The sequence below is a fragment of the Saimiri boliviensis genome, chromosome 8 (assembly GCF_048565385.1).
Source record: "Saimiri boliviensis isolate mSaiBol1 chromosome 8, mSaiBol1.pri, whole genome shotgun sequence".
Lineage (NCBI taxonomy): Eukaryota > Metazoa > Chordata > Mammalia > Primates > Cebidae > Saimiri > Saimiri boliviensis.
Window position 1 is genome coordinate 11,186,890 of NC_133456.1, and position 21,752 is coordinate 11,208,641.

A 21,752-nucleotide genomic window follows, 5' to 3' on the forward strand; every position below is an offset into this window, starting at 1 on the left:
CTTCACAGAGCAGGTGATGTGTGGAGACTGGAAGGAGGTGAGAGGCCCTTGAACTTCTGAGGACTGTTTCAGGCAGAGGGAACAGCATGTGCCAAGGCCTGTGCAGGGACTGCAGGGGCACGTTCAGGCCACACCAAGGGGCGAGGTCAGGGGGTGCCGCTACAGGGGATGCAGCCACTAGATGTGGGCTTTCCCCTAGTGCGATGGAGTTGACAGGGGACGGACGTGACAGCAGGGCACTCCAGCTGTGTGTAGAAGGGAACAGATTGGGAAGGTGGGTGCCGGCCAGAAGCTGGAGGCCAGTGAGTGAGCTGCAGCTGCAGCGGTGCAGGAACCCTAATGGGCGCCTGGCCAGGCTGGGGCCAGGGAGGTGGTCAGCAGTGGGTGGATTCAGGCACATTGCAAAGGTGTAGCACTTGCTGATGGATTGGATGTGGGTGTGAGAGAAAGTGCATCCTAGGTCACCCCAAGGCTTTGACCTGGACCCAGGGAGCTGCCAACAGCAGAGGCAAGGAGTGGGGAGAAGAGGTGGAGACGGTCCCAAGGGAGGTCAGGATCTTGTTTCGGACACTTTCGGTTTGAGAGGCCTCTTAGCCACACCAGCAGCTGGGCATTGAAGACTGGTGTTCCAGGTTGAGGTATGTGCAGCCTGAGTGGCGTGTGTGAGCACTGTGACCTGGAGCACATCACTCAATTTCCCTGTGCCTCAGTTTCCCTCTGGATTTCAGATAGTGATCTGGCTGCTGTGCAGATGAACTAAGGCAGTGCAGTAAGGTCCCTGGCCTGTCACTGGCTTAGGCCTGAGGCAGCGAGGGCCCCATCAGCGCCCTTGAGGTATGGATCCCTAAATGGCCCATGGAGGCCTCAGGCTACCCCTTCTTGGTTAGAGAGGGAAACTGAGACCTGCAGAGGCCAAGAAGCAGGGCTGAGTGGGCCACCTGAGCACTCTCATTCCTAGGTAGTGCTGCTCCCTGGCTGCAGGCTATGCTGCTTCCCTCGGCTCCCAACAACCCAGCAGGCTACTATGAGTAAATACTGGGCTGGACCTGGTGCCCTAATTAATGCCGGATGATGGCTCACCGTTAGTCTGAGGGGGAGGCACAGGGTGCTGCCTCCCAGCTGAGCACCAATTAAAAGGAAAAGCTCTTTCTCAGCAAAGAAAGGGAAGGGATAGCTCCGTAATTAATAACCTTATAAAGGAGCAGGAAGTATTTGGGCAGGGTCCCAAGGCACATGTGGTCAAGGCAGATGGCTTTGGACCAATTTATGCTTGGGCAACACCTGCTCCTCCCCAGCTCCTCAGGGTCTCCAAGGTCCCTGTGCAAACTTTGCTCCTGTGTGCATGGGATGAGTGGGTGAGATGGGGATGGTGCTCCTGGAGGCATCATGCTGCTCATTCTGGGGTCCTTTCAACTGAATCACAAATAGATTGAAGATGGGTCTATGGCCATACCACCCTTAATGTGCCTGATCTCATCTGATCTCAGAAACTAAGCAGTGTTGAGCCTGGCTGGTACTTGGATGCAAGATGGGCCAGCCCCCTTTGAGTTCTGTCCTTCAGTTTACCAACTTTTAAAGTGGTGGGTGGTTAGCTGAGGAGCTTTACTCTACCATGAATCAGCTGAACAAGCATGCTTTCCTCTCACTCTGGCTCCAGTTTCCCCTCTGTGGTCTATATAGTGTGAGGCCAGTGCTGATTGGCCCCCACATCTGAAGGCACTATAATCTTGATAGCCTGGAATTGCATGGCTCAGGTGGCCTCTGGGGAGTGAGTGACCTCGGCTAGACTGTTGCCCTCTGCCAGCCCTGTCCTTCTTGGGAGACCCTGCCCTGGGCTTTGAGCCCCCAAAGCTGCCAAAACCTGAGAGCTTTCTCTCTTGCGTGGACAAGCAGAAAGGAAGGTCTGGTCACAGGAGGCCCTGCCCTTCCCCAGCTCCCTGGACAAGGCACCCTACCAGGTCTCTGCTGCACTGGGTTTCTAGGGGCAGTGCAGGGAGGGGCTGCAGCCCACCTGAAGGCCACAATCTAAGGAGGAGGCGCAGTCATCCCACACTTAGGGAGCTGCAGGCTTGAGGAGGGAGGCTTGACTGTGGTGAGAGCAGTCCTGCCTTCTGGATGGGCCTTCTGTGTGCCATGAGTGTGTAGGGCAGTCATCGCTACTAATGTGGGGCTGTAGTTTCCACTTACCTCCTCTTTGGGTCCTTGGAGGTCCACGGAATGGTGAACTGTATCTCTATTTTCCAAATGTGGAAATGGAAGCCTAACAGGAAAGTTCTAGTTGAAGGTCTTGCAAGAACCAGGGCTGGATCTGGGCACTCAGTCCAGATACACAGGGACATCCACCCGAGTGGTCAGAGAGGACTCCCCAGGGGAGGTGGCCCAGGAAATGCCGCCATCCTGGAGTTCATCCCTGAGCTTCCCGCTGTTTGCAGCAGGGCAAGTGCCTAAGGGAGGGACTAGCCTTGTTCCAAGCCCTGCTTTAGCTGCTTTCTGAACTTGGAGTGACACCTTCTCCAGGCTGGGATTGGGGAGTGGCCTGCTTGCCTCCCCACCCTGTCTGTCTTTCCCCTTCAGAAGAATGCAAAGATGCTGAGGTGGGAGGTAGCAGGCCAGTGGAAATAACCAGAATAATTAAGTAGCACTTTATATTTTATAGTTTTTGTTTTTTGAGACAGTTTCGCTCCATCACCCAGGCTGGAGTATAGTGGCACGGCCTCGGCTCACTGCAGCCTTGACCTCCCAGGCTCAGCGATCCTCCAACCTCAGCCTATCGGGTAGCTGGGACTACAGGCATGCAACACCACATTCAGCCAATTTTTGTAATTTTTTTGTAGAGACAGGGTTTCACCATGTTGCCCAGGCTGGTCTCAAACTCCTGGGCTCAAACTCCTGGGCTCAAGCAAACTGCTCACCTCAGCCTCCCCAAATCCTGGGATTACAGGAGTGAGCCACCATGCCCGGCCTGCACTTTATTTTAAATTGTTGCCTTCCCCAGAGCCGGGAGAATAATTGGCCAGCCTATCAGGAGAAAAGCAAGAGACCTGGGGCACCACCATTGCCAAGTTTGCTTCACCGTGTACTTGGCAGCAGTGGCCTTTGCTGTGCTTGCTCCCTCACACTCCTCACCTGCCCCAGCCTCATCTTGTCCTGTCATCCACGGCTCTTGCTTCCCCTGCTGCCCCACCGCAGTATGTACCCCTACTCCCTCATGCAGTGGCTGACCCGCCAAGCTGAAGGGAAGGCCACAGACTGATTATAGGTGCCCAGTGGAACAAACACGGTCGATCCAGACTGGCCATCTGGGAGAGGCAGCAGGGCTTTGATGACAAAAATGCCTCCATGTGAGTGGTGAGAAGGCCCACAGAGGCAGAGCTCCGGCGTTCCGAGCTCCTCCTCCCTACAAGGCCTTGACCTTTCCTGGCCTGCCCCTGTCTGCTCTTGAACAGAGCCCCTCCCCCATCCTTTCTTGCCCCTCGGCTGGGTCCAGCCGCCCACACCCACCCGTGCCCTCTGAGGGTGAACCTGCTGTGTCACCTGTCTCTGGTTTTTTGATTTGTTTAATTATAGATGAGTTTTCTGCATAATTTATTCCAAAAGCCTGGATTATACTGTACAATTAAATCACATTCTGATCAACAACTTCACATATAAAATTAACAACTGGCAACAGTTTAATCTGTGCTGCTGCATCTGCACACGGACTCCTCTCCGTTTTCCCCCTCTCCTTCTCCCCCTTTCTCCCCTCTCCTCCTCCCCCTTCCTCCTTTTCCCCCCTTCCCCCCTTCCCTGCTTCCCTTTTACCCTCCCCCTCTCCTGAGCATTTGCAGCTGCCCCTGAGCGGGAGGGCCCCCACCTGAATGTGTTGCAGTTCCACCTGGGGCCTCTCCAGCCTTCTAGCTGGGGTCTTAATGGTCCTGTCTGCTAAAGGGGTCCTCAGCTGCAGCTCCTTACCCCCCCCACAGATGATGTCACTCCCTGGCTTGATAGTGACAGCCCCTCTCCCTCCCTGACTCCTCTTGGACCCTGGAAACCAAGGCCTGGCATCCTGCAATACTGGGTGTCATCTTTCCTGCAAAGCTGCCTCAGCCTGCCAGGCCTTTTCTGAAGCGCCCCTCCCCACAAGCCTCCCCACCCCTCACACAATTTTTCATCGAAAACATCCTGAGCCCTCAATAAGTCTTTAGATCTTCGAGGAGGAGCTGTATTGCATGAGCTGTTAGCCCTCAGGGGACTGCCCAGTAAAAACCTGTGGATTTGCCCATTAAAACTATTCAGCCAGTCATTATTACCCCCATTTACAGATGGAAAAGCTGAGGTTCTGAGGGTCAGAATGCTCCAAGGTCACGCAGCAGCAGAAGTGCCTTTTCCCTGAGGCTTCCCAAAGGCTGCAGTGTCCTGGAAAGATGGGGTCATGGAACAGATGGAGTCAGGACAGGTGTGCTTCTCTCTAAGTATGTGATCCTGTACTCATCCTTGCCAGGGGCTTCAATTTTCTTGTCTGGGAAATGGAGCCACAATGTGTTCACTTCCCTAGAGTCGGGCACATTGGAGGACGTGACTCAGTCTCTAGTCTCTTGTGCCCACGCCAGTCATTAAGCCACTGCAGCACCTAGATGCCTGCATCTCCTCCGGGCCAGTCTCCCCTCACTGCCCTGTTAATTTGGCACTTAGAAGCACTTAGGGATAAGCAGTGTCATCTCAATGAAAAGCATGGAAAATTACAAGGATGTGGGGAGCCAGCAGGTGCACCTCCCTGTTGGGTGTGGGGCCTGTGGGCAACACTGTCTGGTCAGGGAGGCATTGGCTGAGCCAGGTGCTTGATTCCAAGCAGAGGAATCAATACCTCAGCAGAGGGAAGTCTGGGCAGGATTTGATCAGCTTACCTTTGACCCAGTGCAGGTAGGGATTCCCATGCATCCCTTGTGTTTCCAAGGCCCCCTCCCTTCTGCTGGAGTGAGTACGATTGACTGGCCAGGGTTGGGCCTCGTTTGGTGGGTAGCTTCTCAGCCTCCAGGCAGGAACAGTGCAGGTGCATAGTCAACTCCTTGCCCCCTCAGTGCCTCTGTGTCACCCTCTGGAGCTGGCACTGGGACACTGGCCAAGTCCTAGAACCCACAGTCACATCTCTGTGACAATGGAATGAATTATCTATCATTTTCTTTTTAACTCTAGGATACACATATTGCCTCCTAATTGGGTTTGGTTTAAATGAATAATCAGAGTAACTTGTTTTCCCTGGCACTGTGCTGATGGGCAATATGCTAGGGCCTGGGGTCTGCCCAGCAGGTCCAGGATGCCAGGCAAAGGGTTGGAGCCACTCCTAGACCTTGGGAGGATGTGTGTGTGGCCTGCTGTGTCATAGCAGGCCAGTTTCTGCAGTCCATAGCAGAGTCTAGAGCTACTCCGCCTTGTGGGTGGGAGTGAGGAAACTGTGTGTGTGTAAGAGAGAGAGAGAGAGAGGGAGGGAGAGCAAGCGTGTATGTCTTGGGGAAGAATTGGACTTTATCCTGAGACTTGGCTCTTCTAAAAATTATTTTAGTGTTGAAATAGCCTTTTTAGATGAAATGATGATGATTATAATAATAATGTGTTGTCTGGGCAAAATAAAACTTGGCATCCATGTCTCTTCTCCCAATTAATTTTCTTTTACTTATCTGTGAAATCCTAGAAGCAGAGACCTATAGACGTACTAAGAGTCGATAGTCTTGGGTGGAACCAGTGATGTGCTGGTAAATGTTTACAATTTGCTCTCCAGGGGGAAAAACATGGTTTCTAGCATGTGCCAATTCCTGTGGTGTAAATATTCCCACCATGACCTATTTCAAGCTCCCCAGGTGATGGTACCAAGTGCAGCGTTGGGAGGAGGTGCACAGAATCTACTTTTGTGAGTCAGCTCTTGTGACTCCATCGCAGTTCTGGAGAAAGTCCTATGTTCACTACTTCCTGGATAGGTGACCTTAGGCAGGTCGATAAACCCCCTATGCCTCAGTTTCCTTATCTGTAAGGTGAGATGATAGTGTTTGCTTCTTTGTGAGGACTGAAGCAAGAAAGCAGGTGATGTGGTGGCACTGCACCTTGTACATAGTGGATGCCCTTGCAGATAGGAGTCCCAGGAAGGATTGATTGGCATTTTATCCCCTACACCAATCAGTGGCTAAGGTGAGGGTCCGGGCCAGGGCAGAGCTAATGGTTCCCTTCAGGGATCAGATCCTCACTCTGCCCATTTGCCCCCTGCCTGACTGACTGTGATAGCCCATCCCAACATTAGTCCCCAGGGCTCCATCTCAGAAACACAAAGGAGCCACCGGCTAGGTTGTCCACCCACAGCCAGGCCCAAGAGATGAGTGCCCGATGAACGGGGCCAGGGGTCATGTAAGCTCTCGATTCTTTGCTGCCCTTTGCCCTCCCCAGGCTGGTAGCTGAGGCCTGCTTGCCCTTCTTAGCCCAGGCTGCAGTCTGGCCTCCACACACACACTCAGGGTTAGATTTTCTCCTGTGGTGGGGAGCGGAGGAGGGAATCAGGCCGTGGCTCAGCCAGCAACAAGCCGAAGCTAATACCTCTTTCGTTTGATGTTGATTTTTTTCCCATCATGGTCCTGACATTCAGCTTGGCAAATTGCAATTAGTGATCTGCCTGCCTCCTGCTCCGAGTTCCCATGCCAACCGACCCAGGCACATACACCACAGTGGCATGGGCCCAGCCCCCTAGCCACAGGCCTGAGGTGGGAGGCAGGGCAGGAGGCCAGGTGGAGGCTTGGTCTCTTCTGACCCATGGAGCCAGAATAGTCCTGGCCCAAGTGTCACTGGGGAAGGCAGCAGGCCTAGGGAGTTGGGGCCAGATGCAATCTCCTGGACCCCAGGGCTTCCGGGGTACCTCCAGAGACTGGGAGACTGGCATCACCCTGCCCCTGCTCCACACTGTGGTCTGTGTTTGACCCATGGCTTATTTAAATCTTCATGGTAATTTTTCTGTGCACTCTTCCTGGAAAGGCCTTGGTTTGTAAAATGGGAGTGTGTCAAGTGGGACAGAGAAATTGAGATACCTTTTCAGATGCATGAGGGCAAAGAGCACCTTTGTGGTTCTGTGTGTGGCCTCTGGCAAGGTCTGGTGTGGTTTTGCTCACCTCATCCGGCTCTGCCTAAGGGAGTGGGTCACGCATCTGAACCCAGGCAAGGCCTCGCCCCAGACACCTTCCCTCTTGTGGGAAGGAATAGGGTCGGAGAATAGAGGGCCATGTGACCAACTGTCCATCCTGTCCACTCACAAAGATCCCCGTGCAACGAGCGCCCTTGACTGACCTATTCTCATGTGTTCTTATAACACCCTGAGAGGTGGCACCAAATTATCCCTGTGAGAAGGAAGCTGAGATGCAAATGGGTTAAAATGATCCCAGAGTGGTACCAGTGTGAGGGAGACCTGTGCAGGCCGTGGCTCAGGTAGATTGTGGGGCAGGATGGTCTGCAGTGGACCCATGAGTGGGTGGTTCCTGCTGCACATCCAGCAATGAGCCTCAGGTAAGCGTCTGTCTACAAGGGTATTGGACAGGCAAGGGCTGCCTGAACTGGAACTCTCCATGTCCAGTGCTCAGGTGAGACCTAGAGGGGCAGGGACCTGCCAGTTATGCAATGACTTGGTAACAGCAGTGTTCCCTCCCCTTCCCCAGGCCCCACCTGGCCTTGGGAACAGGTGGCTTCAAGATTCAGCAGACCTCACCCCCTGAGGCTCCTTCGTGTCCCCCTCCTCCCTAGTGTCCAGAAGTCCCCATGTTCAGAGCAGCTACATCAAGGGCTGGCTCTTCACAATGAACAGTGGCCTCGCTGCAGGCTTCTCCGAGCCGCTGAACTCCCTCAGCACATCCACAATGCAGTCTTCTCTCCTCCCTGCCGCCCCACAGTGCATGTGGAGAGCCTGGGCCACCAGGTCTGGACTTCAAAGGGGAATCGCAGGCGCTTGCTGGTTCCTTGCTGTGGTTCCTCCTCCAGTGAAAATTAGGGTATGAGTGGATGACTGCCCCTGGTGCCCCCAGGTGGCTGGGGCGGGGCTGTGCCAACTCCAGGTGGGCCCTCCTGATGCCTCTCTCCTCTCTCTGCATGCAGGATGCAGCACTGGGCCCGGCGCCTGGAGCAGGAGGTTGACGGCGTGATGCGGATTTTTGGAGGCGTCCAGCAGCTCCGTGAGGTGAGTCCGGTGCCACTTGCTATCTCTTCCAAGGGAAGGGGGAAAGCTTCAGAAATAAGGAGTGAGGAAGATTGGGTTTAATGGATGTCCTGGTGTGGTGGGACCTGGTGGGACCTGCTGGGCCCACGGTGGTGGGGGAGGTGGGGACATGACTGAACAGCAGCGCTCCTCCGGGGCCTGGCCTGCTCTTCCTGAGGTCATGGCCAGAGCAGCGACCCAGCTTGGATGCGACCCTGTTGCTGAGAGGGATTTGCAGCTTTTTGGGCTTTCAGGAGGGAGAGGTCTGTGTCTGAGGCACACCTGGGATGGGAGCTCAACCCAGGAGGGACCAGTGGACGTGGGGGGTGCATGGGAGCCAAAGGGATCCAGGAAATGACGGGGATGGCCAGTCCATGCCAGTCCGAAAGCGGTGCCTGAGGTGCTGTTGCAGGAAACAGTGGAAATCCCATGCCTGGTGAGATGAGGGATTCAGGTGCGGGAGGGGTGATTGATTAGGCACCAGCCACCACATCCATCCTGGGAGATTATGTTAATGTTTGAAATAGTGATGTGAAGAGCAGGCCATCCGTCACCCCCGGAAGCTGCAAAATGTGCTGCTGTCAGGCCCCGGGCTCCTGAGCCATTGCTCTCTATGTGGAGATGCAGCGCCTGGGAGGGCCGAGCTCTTGGAGTGACAGGGCTGCGACTCCCGGGGTACGTGTGTGCGCTCTTTGAGGATCTTGTTGCCTGGGGCTTGGGCCAGGAGGTGCTGACCAGAACGGAGCAGGGGATTAAATGGGGATCTCCCACTGAGAACTGCAGGGTAAACCGGCCTACTGTGGCTGGTTCAGTCGGGAGTCCAGGTCCAGGGTTTGGGGATTATATACCCACTGTGTTCCTGTTGTCCCTGTTGGTCAGGGCCAGGGTCAGCAGATGTGAGGCAGGGACCATGGGGATTGTCCCGAGTCCCTTCCTCATGCTTAAGTTATAGCTGGTACCCAGGAAGTGGGTGTGGCAGCCAGTGTGTTGACATTGGGTGTGGATGTGGGGCCTCTGGCACAGGCTGGGGCAGATCAGGGTTGGCTAAGGACGTGGCAATGCTGTGGGGAGGGAGAGTCCAGGTCCTGGAGGTCTGTGTCCTCCCCGTCAGTGGCCCAGCGACACTCAACATCCCTTTCCTGGTTGCTAGGCTTGGATCTCAGTAGCCCCCATCACACTCTCTTCCTGTGAACTCTGAATGACTCAGCCGCACTTGGAGGCCGGCAGAGCTTTCCAGAGACAGTGCTGTAGGAAAAGCTGTTCCGGAACAGGACTCAATTTAGGCTCAGGAATAGCACCCAACACTAACCGGGCTCCAAGCAGCCACTGCCAAGGATAGCTGTGTGGGCTAATGAAGGAATGATAGCTCCCTGATATGTACATCTAGCACCTTTCCAAGTTTCGTATCAGGACATAAGCTATACCCCACATCAGGAGTTAACTGTAGCCCTCTGGTCAAGAATCCTTCATACTTTGAACCATCAGCTTGAGGATGTTTATTTTATACTTACGGGCAACTCAGGCTCTGAATGTCTGGCAATGAGAAAATAATGTACACACATCAAGCTTGAGGTCTGTCTGGACCAGTGAGCTTGCTGGATTGTGAGAACCAGAGATGGAATCCCAGCTCAGCATACCCATCGTGTGCCCCTGGGTGAGCCCTGGATCCTCTCTGATCCACATTCTTGATCCCTGACACAGCTGAGAAGTCTGACTGAAGGACAAAGTGGTTAAAATAGCAATGGACAGGGTGATACAGATATGCTCCTTTTTTGGAAATCAAATTTGAATTTCCCTCATTGATCGTTTTCACTCCCAGGGATCATTTTCCTTCCTTTCTGATGGGACTTGAGAGATTCCAGACACTTTCATCGGTGAGCCTGTCCCCACCCACTCCTGTTCAGCAATCACCAAGGTGGTCATGCTGCTGGCTTGTTGCAGAACTGGGGCCTGGACCCTGGGCTCCTGACTCCTGTTCAGGGTGCAGCTCCGGCTCTGGCTCTGCTTCCCCTCTTGGTAGGGTGGACAAGATGAGCCTCGGGCAGTAGGGAGCTGGGTCAGAGCAGGGCCATGCTCAGTGCGGCAGACAGGCAGGCAGAGAAGTGCTGACCTGGCGTCCCTGGCTCCTCCTGGCACTCTGGTGGAGCGCCTCTGCCTGCCAATGGCTGCCAGCTCTCCAACGGCAATCTGTACTGCTCTAGTTTTCCTCATCTGGTTCCTCAGCCTCTTACTTCCTGCAGATAGCTATGGATCTGTTTCTTGGCACAGAGCACTCTGGTGAGGTGGGTGTGGGGGTAGGGGGGCAAGCTGTAGAGTTCTAGAGGAAGAGGGCAACCCTGTGGGGTTGCTCCCTAGCCCCTCATGACTCAACCCTGACCCTGACTGAGCCACCATTGCTCTCCAAATGCACACAAAGATGGTCCATGTGCCCAGCCCATGGCTGGCTCTGACAGGTCAGGAAGATGCTTGGAGCAGAGCCCTGACCCAGCTGTGATGCTGCTGCAAACCCTGGCACCAGCCCTGCCAAGCTGGCAGCCTTGGCCCCACTGGGGCTGCCCTTCCTCAGCCCTCCTTGATCTGATTTTGAGTTGCCCCCCAAACGGCTGGTGTGATCCTGGCATCCAAGCCCCTTGGCCTTCTTCCCTTTGAAGGCTGCCCAGCCTGCGTACCCCCATCCTAGAGGCTGCCCTACACCCAGTAGCTCGGAGCCATGAGGGCTGGCAGCTGCCAGAGTGCAGAAACTCCAGACAGTAGCATTTGGGAATGTCTTCCTTGCCTTGGCACTTTCCTCCTCCTGACCTCACCATAACCCCCGTGGGGGCATGGCTGGGTGCAGACTGGCCCATTTGCAGGTTGAAAACCATGGCATACTTCTGTGGCATGCGGGCACTCCTGTGAAGACCCCATTTCATTTCCTCATCTAACACCACAGCTAGTGCATAGCCGGAGCTCTCCTTGTGGCCTGGTGCTCACGTGCTGGTCCCATCCCCATGCTTGGCCAGACACCCTGAGCCGAATCCTCCCGGGTTCCCCAGCCCAACTCCCACCAGCCCTGGCCCACTCTTGGCCTGAATAGGCCACAAAAGTATGGACCCTACTGTGTTCTCCCCCTACAGAGCCCCTGGGGCCTGAGTAAGGTGTTTGGAGCCTCCTTTCCACCCTCCCCTGTCAGTACCATATTGTCCCATCCTCAGGGAGAGCAGAGTGCATATGCTTGGGCTCTGAGCTCCCTTACATAATGAGGTTGATCAGGATGATGAATAATTAATTCATCAGGTGCCTGGGGGTGCATGGGGAATGGGGGTGGGAGGATGTGGAGCTGGGACAGGTCTCCCCTCTCTGAAGCCCAGGTCACTCTGATGGGTACAGCCAGGAACCTACCTTCATCCGGCTAGGTGTCTAGGGTCCAGGGGGAGCAACGCTGGGAACCTGGTGGGTAGGAAAGCAGGAGAGATTATAGTCGGACAAGATGAAGAGCTGGTTGGCTCCTGAGGCACACCACTCCCGGGATGCATTCCTGACTTTGGAGAGACACGTTCCTTGGAGGATCTCCAGAAGGAGGGAAGCTCCTCTGCCCGGGATCGGGGCTGAGGCTAGAGCTGCCTGGCCAGAGCTGGGCTAGGAGCAGGAACCTGGGACAGCCATGTTTGGAGGCCACAGGCTACCCTCTGGGAAGGCTCAAGCCAATTCTGGACCCATGGAAGCCTTTCCCAGTCCTCATCAACTACTCATAGCTTGCCTGCCAGTCAGGGCAGAAATGGCATACGGTGAGACCCATGTCCCAGCTGCCTCCACCCCATGATGGCCTTAGCCCAGCTACATGCTACTAGTTATTCCTGTGGTTCTATCATACAGATGGGAAAACTGAGGCCCTGGCTGCTGTCTCCACCAGCCAGTCCCATCCTGGATCCCTGGCAGGCAAGCCCTGAGTGGTGGAGGGGAAGCTGGCTAGCAGAGGAGCCACCCAGGGCAGCCCCTCCCCTGGACTGCTGAACCTGTATTCATAGAAAAGGTGACCTGAGGACTTGGAAATCCCCCCAACCTGAGTCTTTTGTTCCCCTCCCCAATGCTGTGCTTCTCTGGACAGTCATGGTGATTCAAGTTGATGGTGTCTGTGTGTCCCCACTTCTTATGGGTAGTCGGGAATGGCATTTTCCAACCAGTGGTTGCGGCACAGTCCTACTCCATCTTGTCTGCCCCCGGCCATCTCTGTGCCCCGTCTGCTCAGCACTCCACAGGAATGTGTAATTAATATTTGTGGAGTACTACATCTGGAGCTGGCTCCCAGCATGGACCAAAGCCTGGCCATGTTCAGGGCCCCTTTCCCGAGGGGTCAGGGAGGTAAGACAGGGCCCCTCTGCAGGTGCGTTTGCGACAGGCCTCCTCTTGTCCCCTTCCACCCTCCTCCTCAGCTGGTACAGCCAACTTCAGAAGCATGTGCATACTCACACACTGACTCCGGGGGTGCTGGCTGAGGCTGCACTCTGGTTCCATCTAGGAGGGTGCCCTCTGGGCATCTGGGCATCCCAAGTGGGGTTAGCAGTGCCTGAAAGTACCAGGGACCCTCAGAACCTTAAAGGGGCTGGAGCAGAAGAGGAAGAAGGAAGCCAGTGGGGAGGGGTGCCCTGAGGGCCAGATAAGAGTAGAACAAGAAATTGTCACCCCCAGACCCCACAGAAGGTCCTTTCACCAGAGCACTGTGGTTCACATGTGCCCCCAGGAGACAGGCATGCAGCTCCTTGGCCAGGACCCCCACTGGCACAGGCTGTCACACTGATGCAGTCAGGTGAGGGGTGGAAAGCGCAGCACAGCCCCTCTGCAGGGCTCCTGCAGCCTTGGAGCCGGCATCTCAGGGCTCTGCACTTGCTTATTGTGCAGCCTCCACCCCTCTACCCAGCCACCTCCTGGTGAGGCCCAGCGGCACCCTCCTCTCCTGGTGTAGATGATGGGGATGTGGGGCGCATCAGGGTAGGGGGTGACGGGGAAGCGCGGGTGTGAAATATGCCGCTGGATAGGGATTGCTGTCGCTTGCCTCCCTAAAAACCCACATATATTATTCTTTAATGGAAAGTTAATTGTCTTATTATTCCCTCCATATGGTCCTCTTGCTTGGCACCCAGCGGGGATGCGTGGGACTAAAGGGGGGGCTCCTGGGAGGGCGTCTGAGACGTGGTGAGGCCGCTGCTCGAGCATAATTGGGTAGAGAGAGGCAGATGCACAGCAGCCTGACCAAAGCCCTGCCTAGACCCCCTCTGTGTCCCCCCAACCCAGCCTGCTCTCTACCTCTTTCCTTCCCATGCCCTGACCTGGGGCAGCCTCTTCTGATACCCACTACCCCCACCAACCATAAAGTCTGGGAATGTTCTCTCGTGAGCACTGTGTGGGAGACACAGGATTGGATTGGGAGTGGCTGTTGCCCTCCTGGCCCCTCCAGCCCCGCCCCCCGCCATACACGCACACACTCTGTTGTTCCTGGCAGCAGAAAATTCCATTTTTGAGAAGCTTTTCTAAAGCCATTTTGTCCATGACAGGTGCTCTGGCCTGGGCCAGCTGACTGGCTTAGGTGGCCCATATCCTTCCACACACCCTCACCAGAGAGGGGCTGTGTGGTCAGGGGGACTGCCTGAGATGCCTGCCCCAGGGACCTGGCTTATGTTGGCCACCCCTTCTGTGGTACCAGCCACCTGGAGGCTCCCCCACCCTAGTGGCTCCTCCAGGGCTGGTGAGGATGGGCCAGGTATGGATCCCCTTCTCAGCCCCTTGCTCCCTGCCAGGCCTCCTCTCTTCCTGCTCCTTGGGATGAGGGTATCATGTCAGAACAGCCTAGAGCAGATGGAGATGTAATGACAGGAAGGCTCCAGAGAGGCCTGGGTGCACATGGGTGCCTGGCTTCTAGAGTCCAGGCAGGGCAGGACTGGGGTAGGGAGCCCTGCTCGGAGGCATCTGGGATTCTGAGCAGCCTCAGCAGGGAGTTGCCCCCTAAGTTTCTATAGAGGCCATGGACGTAGAGGGGCAGGTCTGTGGGAGCAGCATCTCTGGGTAGGATCGGCTGGTGGTGCAGTCATGGAGAGGGCCTCCAGCTTCCAGCTTGTGCCAACGGGTCACTACAGGCACATCCAAGATCAGTTCCCAGGACATAGGGAACAGCTTCGAGTAGGAGAGAAGCGGTAGGAAAAGCTGTGCCTTCTGAAGGTAGGACCTGCCTGTGGTCCCACAGCTGAGGCCTAGCTGGATTTGGATTTGAATCTAGGGTCTGTGCTGGGGCAGCAGCTGGATGGTGGGAGGTAGTGAAAGGATGAAGTGGATAGGAAGGGCAGGCACTGTGGGACCTGGAACATGTCCTGCTTCTCTGAGCCTTGGTTCCCTCACCTGTGAAATGGGGATCCAAGCAGTCCTGTCTCACGGGGTATGTGAAGATCTCAGGGGAGCAGGGGCAAGGGACAGCTGCAGATAGAGCCCTGCATAAGTGTGGGGTACTTTTGTACTACTCACCCACACAACCACTATCAATTGCTTGCCCTTCCAGAGGTCGATCATAGTTTAGAAAAGTTCACATGCCCAAGGTGTCCTCTCAGCTTGGTTCAGCCCAGGGGTTTAGAAATTGGTCCCCTCTTCTCTGCTGATCATGACACCTTTTGGGGACAACTCCCTAAGATAGATACAGAGGCTACCAAGCTGGGGCAGAGCTTGAAAACACAGGGCCTGTGGACCAGGGAAGGAGAGGTGGTTTCTTTGACCGGATATCCAGGGAGCCAGCTGCAGAGACACTGCAAGGGAGGGAGAGGGTGGAGACAAAAGGAGGAGCCCTATACCCTGGAAGACTGTGAGTCAGTTTCTCCAATCAGTCAACAAGTTGGCAACTTGTGTCTTAGGCCCCATGGGCTTAGAGAAGGGAAGGGACAGCTGAGTGTGGTGGCTCATGCCTGTAATCCCAGCACTTTGGGAGGCTGAGGTGGGCAAATAACTTGAGGCCAGAAATTCAAGACCAGCCTGGCACACATAGCAAAACCCCATCTCTACTAAAAATAGAAAAATTAGCTAGGCGTGGTGGTGGACACCTGTAATCCCAGCTACCCTGGAGGCTGAGGCAGGAGAATTGCTTGAACCCGAGAGGTAGAGGTTGAACCTGGGAGGTGGAGGTTGTAGTGAGCACAGATTGCTCCACTGCACTCCACTCTGGGCAACAGAGTAAGATTCAATCTCAGAGAGAGAGAGAGAGAGAGAGAGAGAGAGAGAGGGAGAGAATGGAGTGGAGTGGAGTGGGGGACCTACAAAGCCATCCAGATCTGAGCTGTGCCTAGATGTTGTTGGGAATGGGGAGGTTAGTGGGTAAGAAAATAGAGTGGCTGAGGCCAGGGCTGAGAATCAGGGGTTCTTGAGGGTAGAATCTCTCAGGATCTCTGCAAGGTTCTCTGCCTGGGTTCTCTGTCCCTTGGTTTAAGTGAGAGACCATCTCAATGGCCATGAGCAGAACCTCCCTAGGCAGACAGCACTGCTCTGCCTGGAAGATTTTAGTCACTAACCCTTGGCTTTGCTGCAGGGCCCTTCCCTGAAGTGAGGGTCACTCAATCCTTCCATCCTGGGAATTAGCAAGGTTTGTCTGAAACTTCCTAAAACCCTAAACACACACACACACACACACACACACACACACACACACACACACTCTTCTGATGCACTTGCTGGTTCTCTTCAGAGGTCCCCAGGAAGGCTGGTCTTGCAGCAAGATGGCAGGGGGAGGTCAGCCTGGACTCAGCCCTTACATCTTGTTGAACAGTGGCCAGGGTCTACTGTCTACCCGACTGGCCTCTGCATCCATCTCTGAAGAGGGACAGGCCTGCCGTGTCCAGAGCCAGAGGCTGTTCTGGATGTTGGAGGGTGGGAGATGGGGCTTGGGGATGGAGGGCTGAATGGGTTTCGTGCTCATCCCCCCTGGGGACAGTTGAACCAATCTGCATTCCTCCCCCATCCTTCACTCCCTTTCATTGCTGGATCGGTGGTAGCCACAGGGACACTTGCTTCAGATTCGTGGAGCCCCAAGCACTTGGTGGAAGCAGAGATGTAATTGGTTCTGACAAACCACAGCCGGCCCCAGGGGCGGCAGGAGCAGCATTTACCACAACCAAGCAGGAGATGGAGGCTCAGTACGGCCTCCTTCCACCTTCTTCAAGTGTGACTGCCCTCACCTTGTAAGTAGAGATTTTGTTTGAAGAAAGTTTCTGAGCCATAAACCTTTTCTCTTTCTTATATCTCTCTCCCGGCCCTGGGACCTGATGGTTCTGAACTGAGGCTGGCCTGCTCCATGGAGAGGGGAAGAGACTGAGGCAAGGGGTGGCTCCTGGGAAAACCCCCTTCTTGTCCTCTTTAGGTTCTCGTGAAGCAAGGAGCCAAGTGAGCGACCCTCAGGGTTTGAGTGCCTGACCTCAGTATGCAAGGATGTGGAGTCTGGATGGAGAGGCAGGCTACGCACACACACACACGCAGGCGTGCAGGTGGCATACGCGTGCCTGTGGGCTATACATGTCCATAGGTGCCCACAAGGCTGGCATGGAGGAGGTGCCCAGCTAGTCACTATTCAGTAGATGAAGAAGCAAAGTGGCAGGCCTCTGGGACTGAAAAGGGACAGATTTGAACTCTGACTCTGTTCCATTCAGGCTTGGAAACTGTCCGCCCCCATGGAGAAACTGAGACTAGTGCATCAGGGTTGACTGAGCTTTGATGCCAGATGCCCTTGGAGAGGTAGCAAGCATGGGGTGTCTGCCAGGACTTGGCTCCACGTAGATGATCCCTGGATTGATCTTTGTGAGAGTATGGAGGGCTCAGAGGCAGTGGAGAGGAGCTGGCTGTGAAAGTGTGCTGGCCATGCAGATATCGGTCTGGGGCTAGGGAGGCTGGCCATTCCTAGAGTGACTTTAAGTCATGGCCCAGGTGTGTGGCTCTAGGTCAGGGTAGCAAGGAGCCTTTTTCAGGCCTTTGGGTGTCCTCCCCTTCACTCTCACTAGACCTCTCAGCTTCTTCAAGTCCACTTGCCACTCTCCTTGCTCCCGCCGCCCCCTGCAGGCCTCTCCCAGCTTTAAACCCAGTCCACAGCTCCCCTCCTCCAGGAAGCCCTCCAGATCAATGCTGAGGCCAGTGGTGTCTGATACTTGCTGCTGCCTTCAGCTTTTGCATCTTTCAGGTACAGATTGACGATGGGGGTTGCCAGGAATCTTTGGCAGGCCCAATCTGGTGTTCCCATCATATGAGGTATGGAGACCATGGCCAGAAGACTGGGTCATGCCAGGCTCTCCAGGAGTCCACCTGAGCGGAGGTGGTCAGACTGGAAAGGCAGCTAGCCCTGGTGATTCTTGGTCCCGTAATCCACTGTAGACCCAATTCCTGACCTGCTGAGGCTTGTGTGAGGGGGAACATGGGCTGATCGTGCTGCATGAGAGATAGGCAACACTGCGTGGGGAATGTGAGCACACATGCCTGCACATAGAGAACAAGTGAACCCATGTATGTGAGTGCTATAAGTAACATGTGAGCATTTGTGTGTCTATAGACGGAAGTGGTCATAGAAGGTGAACGTGTACATGTGTGTGTGCTCAAAGGCACGATTCTGAGTGCTGCCTGTGGAGATGTGAGCAGGCGCACATTAGGGTCGGGTGGGACTGTGAGGAGGCAGGTGCAGAGAGCTCTGTCACCCGAGGAGGCGAGAACTACTTAGCTGATTAATTAGCAAAGCTGAGAAATCTCGATTGTGGGTGAGGAGCATGCGCGTACACACACAGACACACACACAGACACACACACACACACACACACACACACACACACACACACAGTTCCCCCATGCATGGTGAGCATCCCTCCAGTCACTCTGCCTGACACTGCTCAGCAGCCCTGTGTGGGAGCTGGCTGCCAGGTGGTTGTGGGTGTAACCTGGGATGCGGCTGGACCAAACATTCCTACTGCAGAGATCACAGGTCTTGGCCAGGGCAGTTCTCGTCCCTAATCCAGTGCTCACAGAGGCTGGTGGTGAGGCCACCAAGGACCTTGTCCCCATTTCAGACATTTGCAGCCCACTCAGCCCCATTTCTCAGATGAGAGAGCTGTGGCTGTTAAGGAGCATGGAGCCAGAGCCTCCTTTCCAGGTCCTGGGCCTGCCGGGGAGGCAATCATCCTCCAGAGTTTGCAGACATGGTCAGGTGATTATCCAGTATGCTTGGAAGAGTTACCTTCCAAAGCAGGGGGATCTGTCTGTCTTGGTTCCTTTGGGCTTAGAGAAGAGCTGGTGTCCATCAGGGAGCTTTCTACAGTACAAGATAAACCACTCCCACTAATAACCCCTAGATGCTTGTCACAATCTTGCTCCCTCTACATGCTTTGTAGGCAGGCCCCGGGAGGCCTCATCCCCCAGAAGCCTTCTTAACACCTCCCTTCATCTGACCCTACAAAGTGAGGGTCCCCCATGCTCCCCAACTCCCAGAGCCCTGGTGCGCCTCCCCCTCAGCATGAATCACTGTGATTTCGGCTGCCCGTTTCATATCCAGCATTTGAGCACAGCTCCTGGGACCCTGATGGGGTCTGCTGAACTTGTACCTGAGTCTTAGAGTCTGGGTTTGTTGCTGACTCCTGGCAGGCAAGCCTGTGCCCCTCAGAGACCCGTGGCCTACCAGTACACTGCATCATCATGCGGGGAGACCCGGAAGCTGGGTCAAGTGGCAGCCACTTGCCTCTTGATCAGGAACTGACGGAGGAGCCTTCATTATGCTCCATCTACCGGTGTGGAATAAATTGGTTTGCAGTGAATTTATTCCTTTTAAAGAGGGACTTTCACACCAGGGAAAACTTTTAAAAAGAACATTTATATAAAAAGCAATTACCGTGCCAGTAATTTGTATGTATTCTACCCCTTCCATCGCTGCCTTTGTGTTCAAACGTGGCCACCTCCTGGGCAGCTGCAGCCTGGCTCCCAGCCTCCTGACTGCAACCTCCTGCCTGCTGGAGTGGCCTCCTCCTCCGGGAAGGGTCAGGATGCAGGGCCTAGGCCCAGCAGGGGTATAGACTCCAGGAGTTCAGCTGGGTGGATTTATGTTCAACACAGGTGCTTTGGAAATTTCCTCCGGTGTGTATCTCTGTCCTGAAGTTGCTCCAATCCCAGTCTCAGGACTGGCACATCTTTCTGGGCCCTTCTTGGCAGCAGCCAAGCACTTACAGACACCTCCTTCCCAGCAGCCTCACATCCCAGTTCGCTAGAGGAGGAGGCAGTGATGTGGGAGCAGGTATTTTCCCTCCGAGGAGCCACTAACGGGCACCCTGCTTCCCCAGCCATTATTGCTCTCACATTCGATGCATTATGTAAATTGTCTCCGTTGCTAAGTGGTAGAGGAGCCACTCAGGGGAAACGAGGGAACGGGTCTAGAGCCTTCGTGGGGGAAAGCAGGAGACTGGGCCCTGCAAACTCATCCTCTGCATCAAGGAGGGTCTGGCAGCCTCCCCTCTTAGACTAGGATCCCTGAAGCTGGCATACTGTCTCCCCCTCAGACCACAGCTTTTTGTGGGTTGTGGCTTCAACCACCACAGCAGATAGGGGTTCCCAGGAGGCTGGATAGGTTCCCTCACTGAACAGGGCCACTGGATTGAGGCTTTGGTTTCCACTCAGATTGGCTCCTGGGGTAGGACACACGCCCCTCTGTTGCCCAGGGAGGTCTGCTTCTGCCACCTCCATGACTTTCAGCAGTGGCTGGGCACTGGAGCCCTCCAGGAATGTGCACACTCACTCACAGCCTTTGAAACCCTTGGAAAACTAGAGAAGGTCATGTCTAGTCCTGAGCTAGGTGATCTGCTTCCTCCACAGATCCTAGAGGACCCCAGTGAAGTGAGTACCCAGTGAACATGGGATGTAGAAAGGTGAATATTTGGGGCAACCCGACATCCTGGGGTGCCAGCAGGTTCTTGGGTCCCCAGCAGGGCTTCAGTCTCAATGAGCCATGTCCTGGGCCTGGTCAAGGCCTGGGCAATGGAGGGAGCTTTCCCAGGGTACTCACCTGGCCTGCTGTCCTGCTTTTTGAGGAGCTTCCATGCTCCTCTCTGTGATCTACAGAGCCCACCCGGGGGTCCAGATTCAGCATCTCCCACTCTGAGGAGCCAGGCGCTCTGGGCTTCTTCCAAACTGTGTTGGACTCCTCTCAGCTGAGCTTGCCCTTGGCATGAGGCCTGCAGTGCAGGCTCACATGAGGGAGTATCCTCCCTCCCTGGGACTCAGGGGCTCCCTCACTCCTAGCGCTCATTCTGCCCCTAGGAAAGGATGTCTGTCCCATACAAGGAGGCTCCTGGGTTGAGGGGTTGCTGCTTTGTGCATTTCCTGAAAATTACACAGAGTTCGGGATTCCAGGGAGGGTGTGAGAGGTGGCAAAGACATTTGCAGCCTACTCGGCCCCCTTTCTCAGACAGCCCTCCTCTACCCCTGTCCCTTCCCAGGCAGGGCTGTCTGCCTGGGTCAGGGTGAAATGGTACAGTTTTACAAAGACAGTGCTTCCACGGCTGCATAAACTCTGGGGGAGAGCAGCCTGGACAACATGGGAAAACCCTGTCTCTACAAAATATACAAAACTTAGCTGGGCATGGTGGGGTGCACCTGTGGTCCCAGCTACTTGGGAGGCTGAGGTGAAAGCATTGCTTGAGCCTGGGAGGTTGAGGCTGCAGTGAGCTGTGATCATGCCTCTGCACTCCAGCCTGAGTGACAGAATGAGACCTTATCTCAAAAAAAATTAGGAGAAATTTGGAGCTTCTTCCTTACCACCTGACACTGTCCCCTAGGATGGATGGCATTATCTCTCAGACCTCTGTGGCTGCTGTCCCTCAACTTGCTTTGTGATTACTGCCAGCTTTTGGGAGTGTTGGGGTAGTACCCAGGGATCACCAACACCAATTCAGTGTTTTGGTCTAAGGAGCCTGGTCTGTACTCAGCTGATCAAGGAATTGAAACCTCAAACTGTGTTCATTGCAGTAAGAGTAAACAGAGGTGGTGATGTCACCTGCTGCCCTTTGGTGTCCGCTGTCCTGAAGCCAGAGGCTGGAGTCAAAGCAATCAGTCCCCTGTCCCTGACTCCTCTGCCTACTCCTCTTCTCCTCCTCCTCTGTCTCACTCTATTTTTCCCCTCCCAGCCTTCCTCTCTCCTTTTTTTTTTCCTTTTTCTTATATTTCTAGATGGATTTTTAAATTCAGGTTTTTCAAATCAGCGTTGCACAGGTGCCTGGTGTAAAGTCATAGTTTTACCAGGCAAGTTATGTTAGGAGCACAGCAGCCCCTTCCTCTCCATTTCCAACTCCCCAGAGGCTGTCACTTTCTAATCTCTCAGCTCCATATCTCTAAATGACATACTTATGTCGCTACTTCACGATTGTTCAGTTTTAGGCATTATCCATGGGCGTCATCCTGTGGGAGAGAGGACTTTGCGCCCCTCTCCCAGCCCGCCCCTCCCCTTCTTATGCACCATGTGATATGGTGAGGTAGGGCTCACTGGTAACATTGCCCTGACCTGGCAAATGCTATTCAGAACTGCTCCTC

At 54.8% G+C, this 21,752-nt stretch overlaps 1 protein-coding gene across 9 annotated transcripts in view; it reads left to right on the plus strand.

Moving 5' to 3' along the window:
- The window catches only part of CACNA2D2 (calcium voltage-gated channel auxiliary subunit alpha2delta 2), a 140,793-nt gene that overhangs the window by 19,048 nt on the left and 99,993 nt on the right, over positions 1 to 21,752 (plus strand). For all 9 annotated transcript variants that reach the window (XM_074403798.1, XM_074403794.1, XM_074403792.1 and 6 more), the window contains exon 2: positions 8,098 to 8,179. In XM_074403798.1, the coding sequence (XP_074259899.1) occupies positions 8,099 to 8,179 (81 nt within the window). In that variant the 5' untranslated portion in view covers position 8,098. The remainder of the gene's footprint in view (positions 1 to 8,097; positions 8,180 to 21,752) is intronic.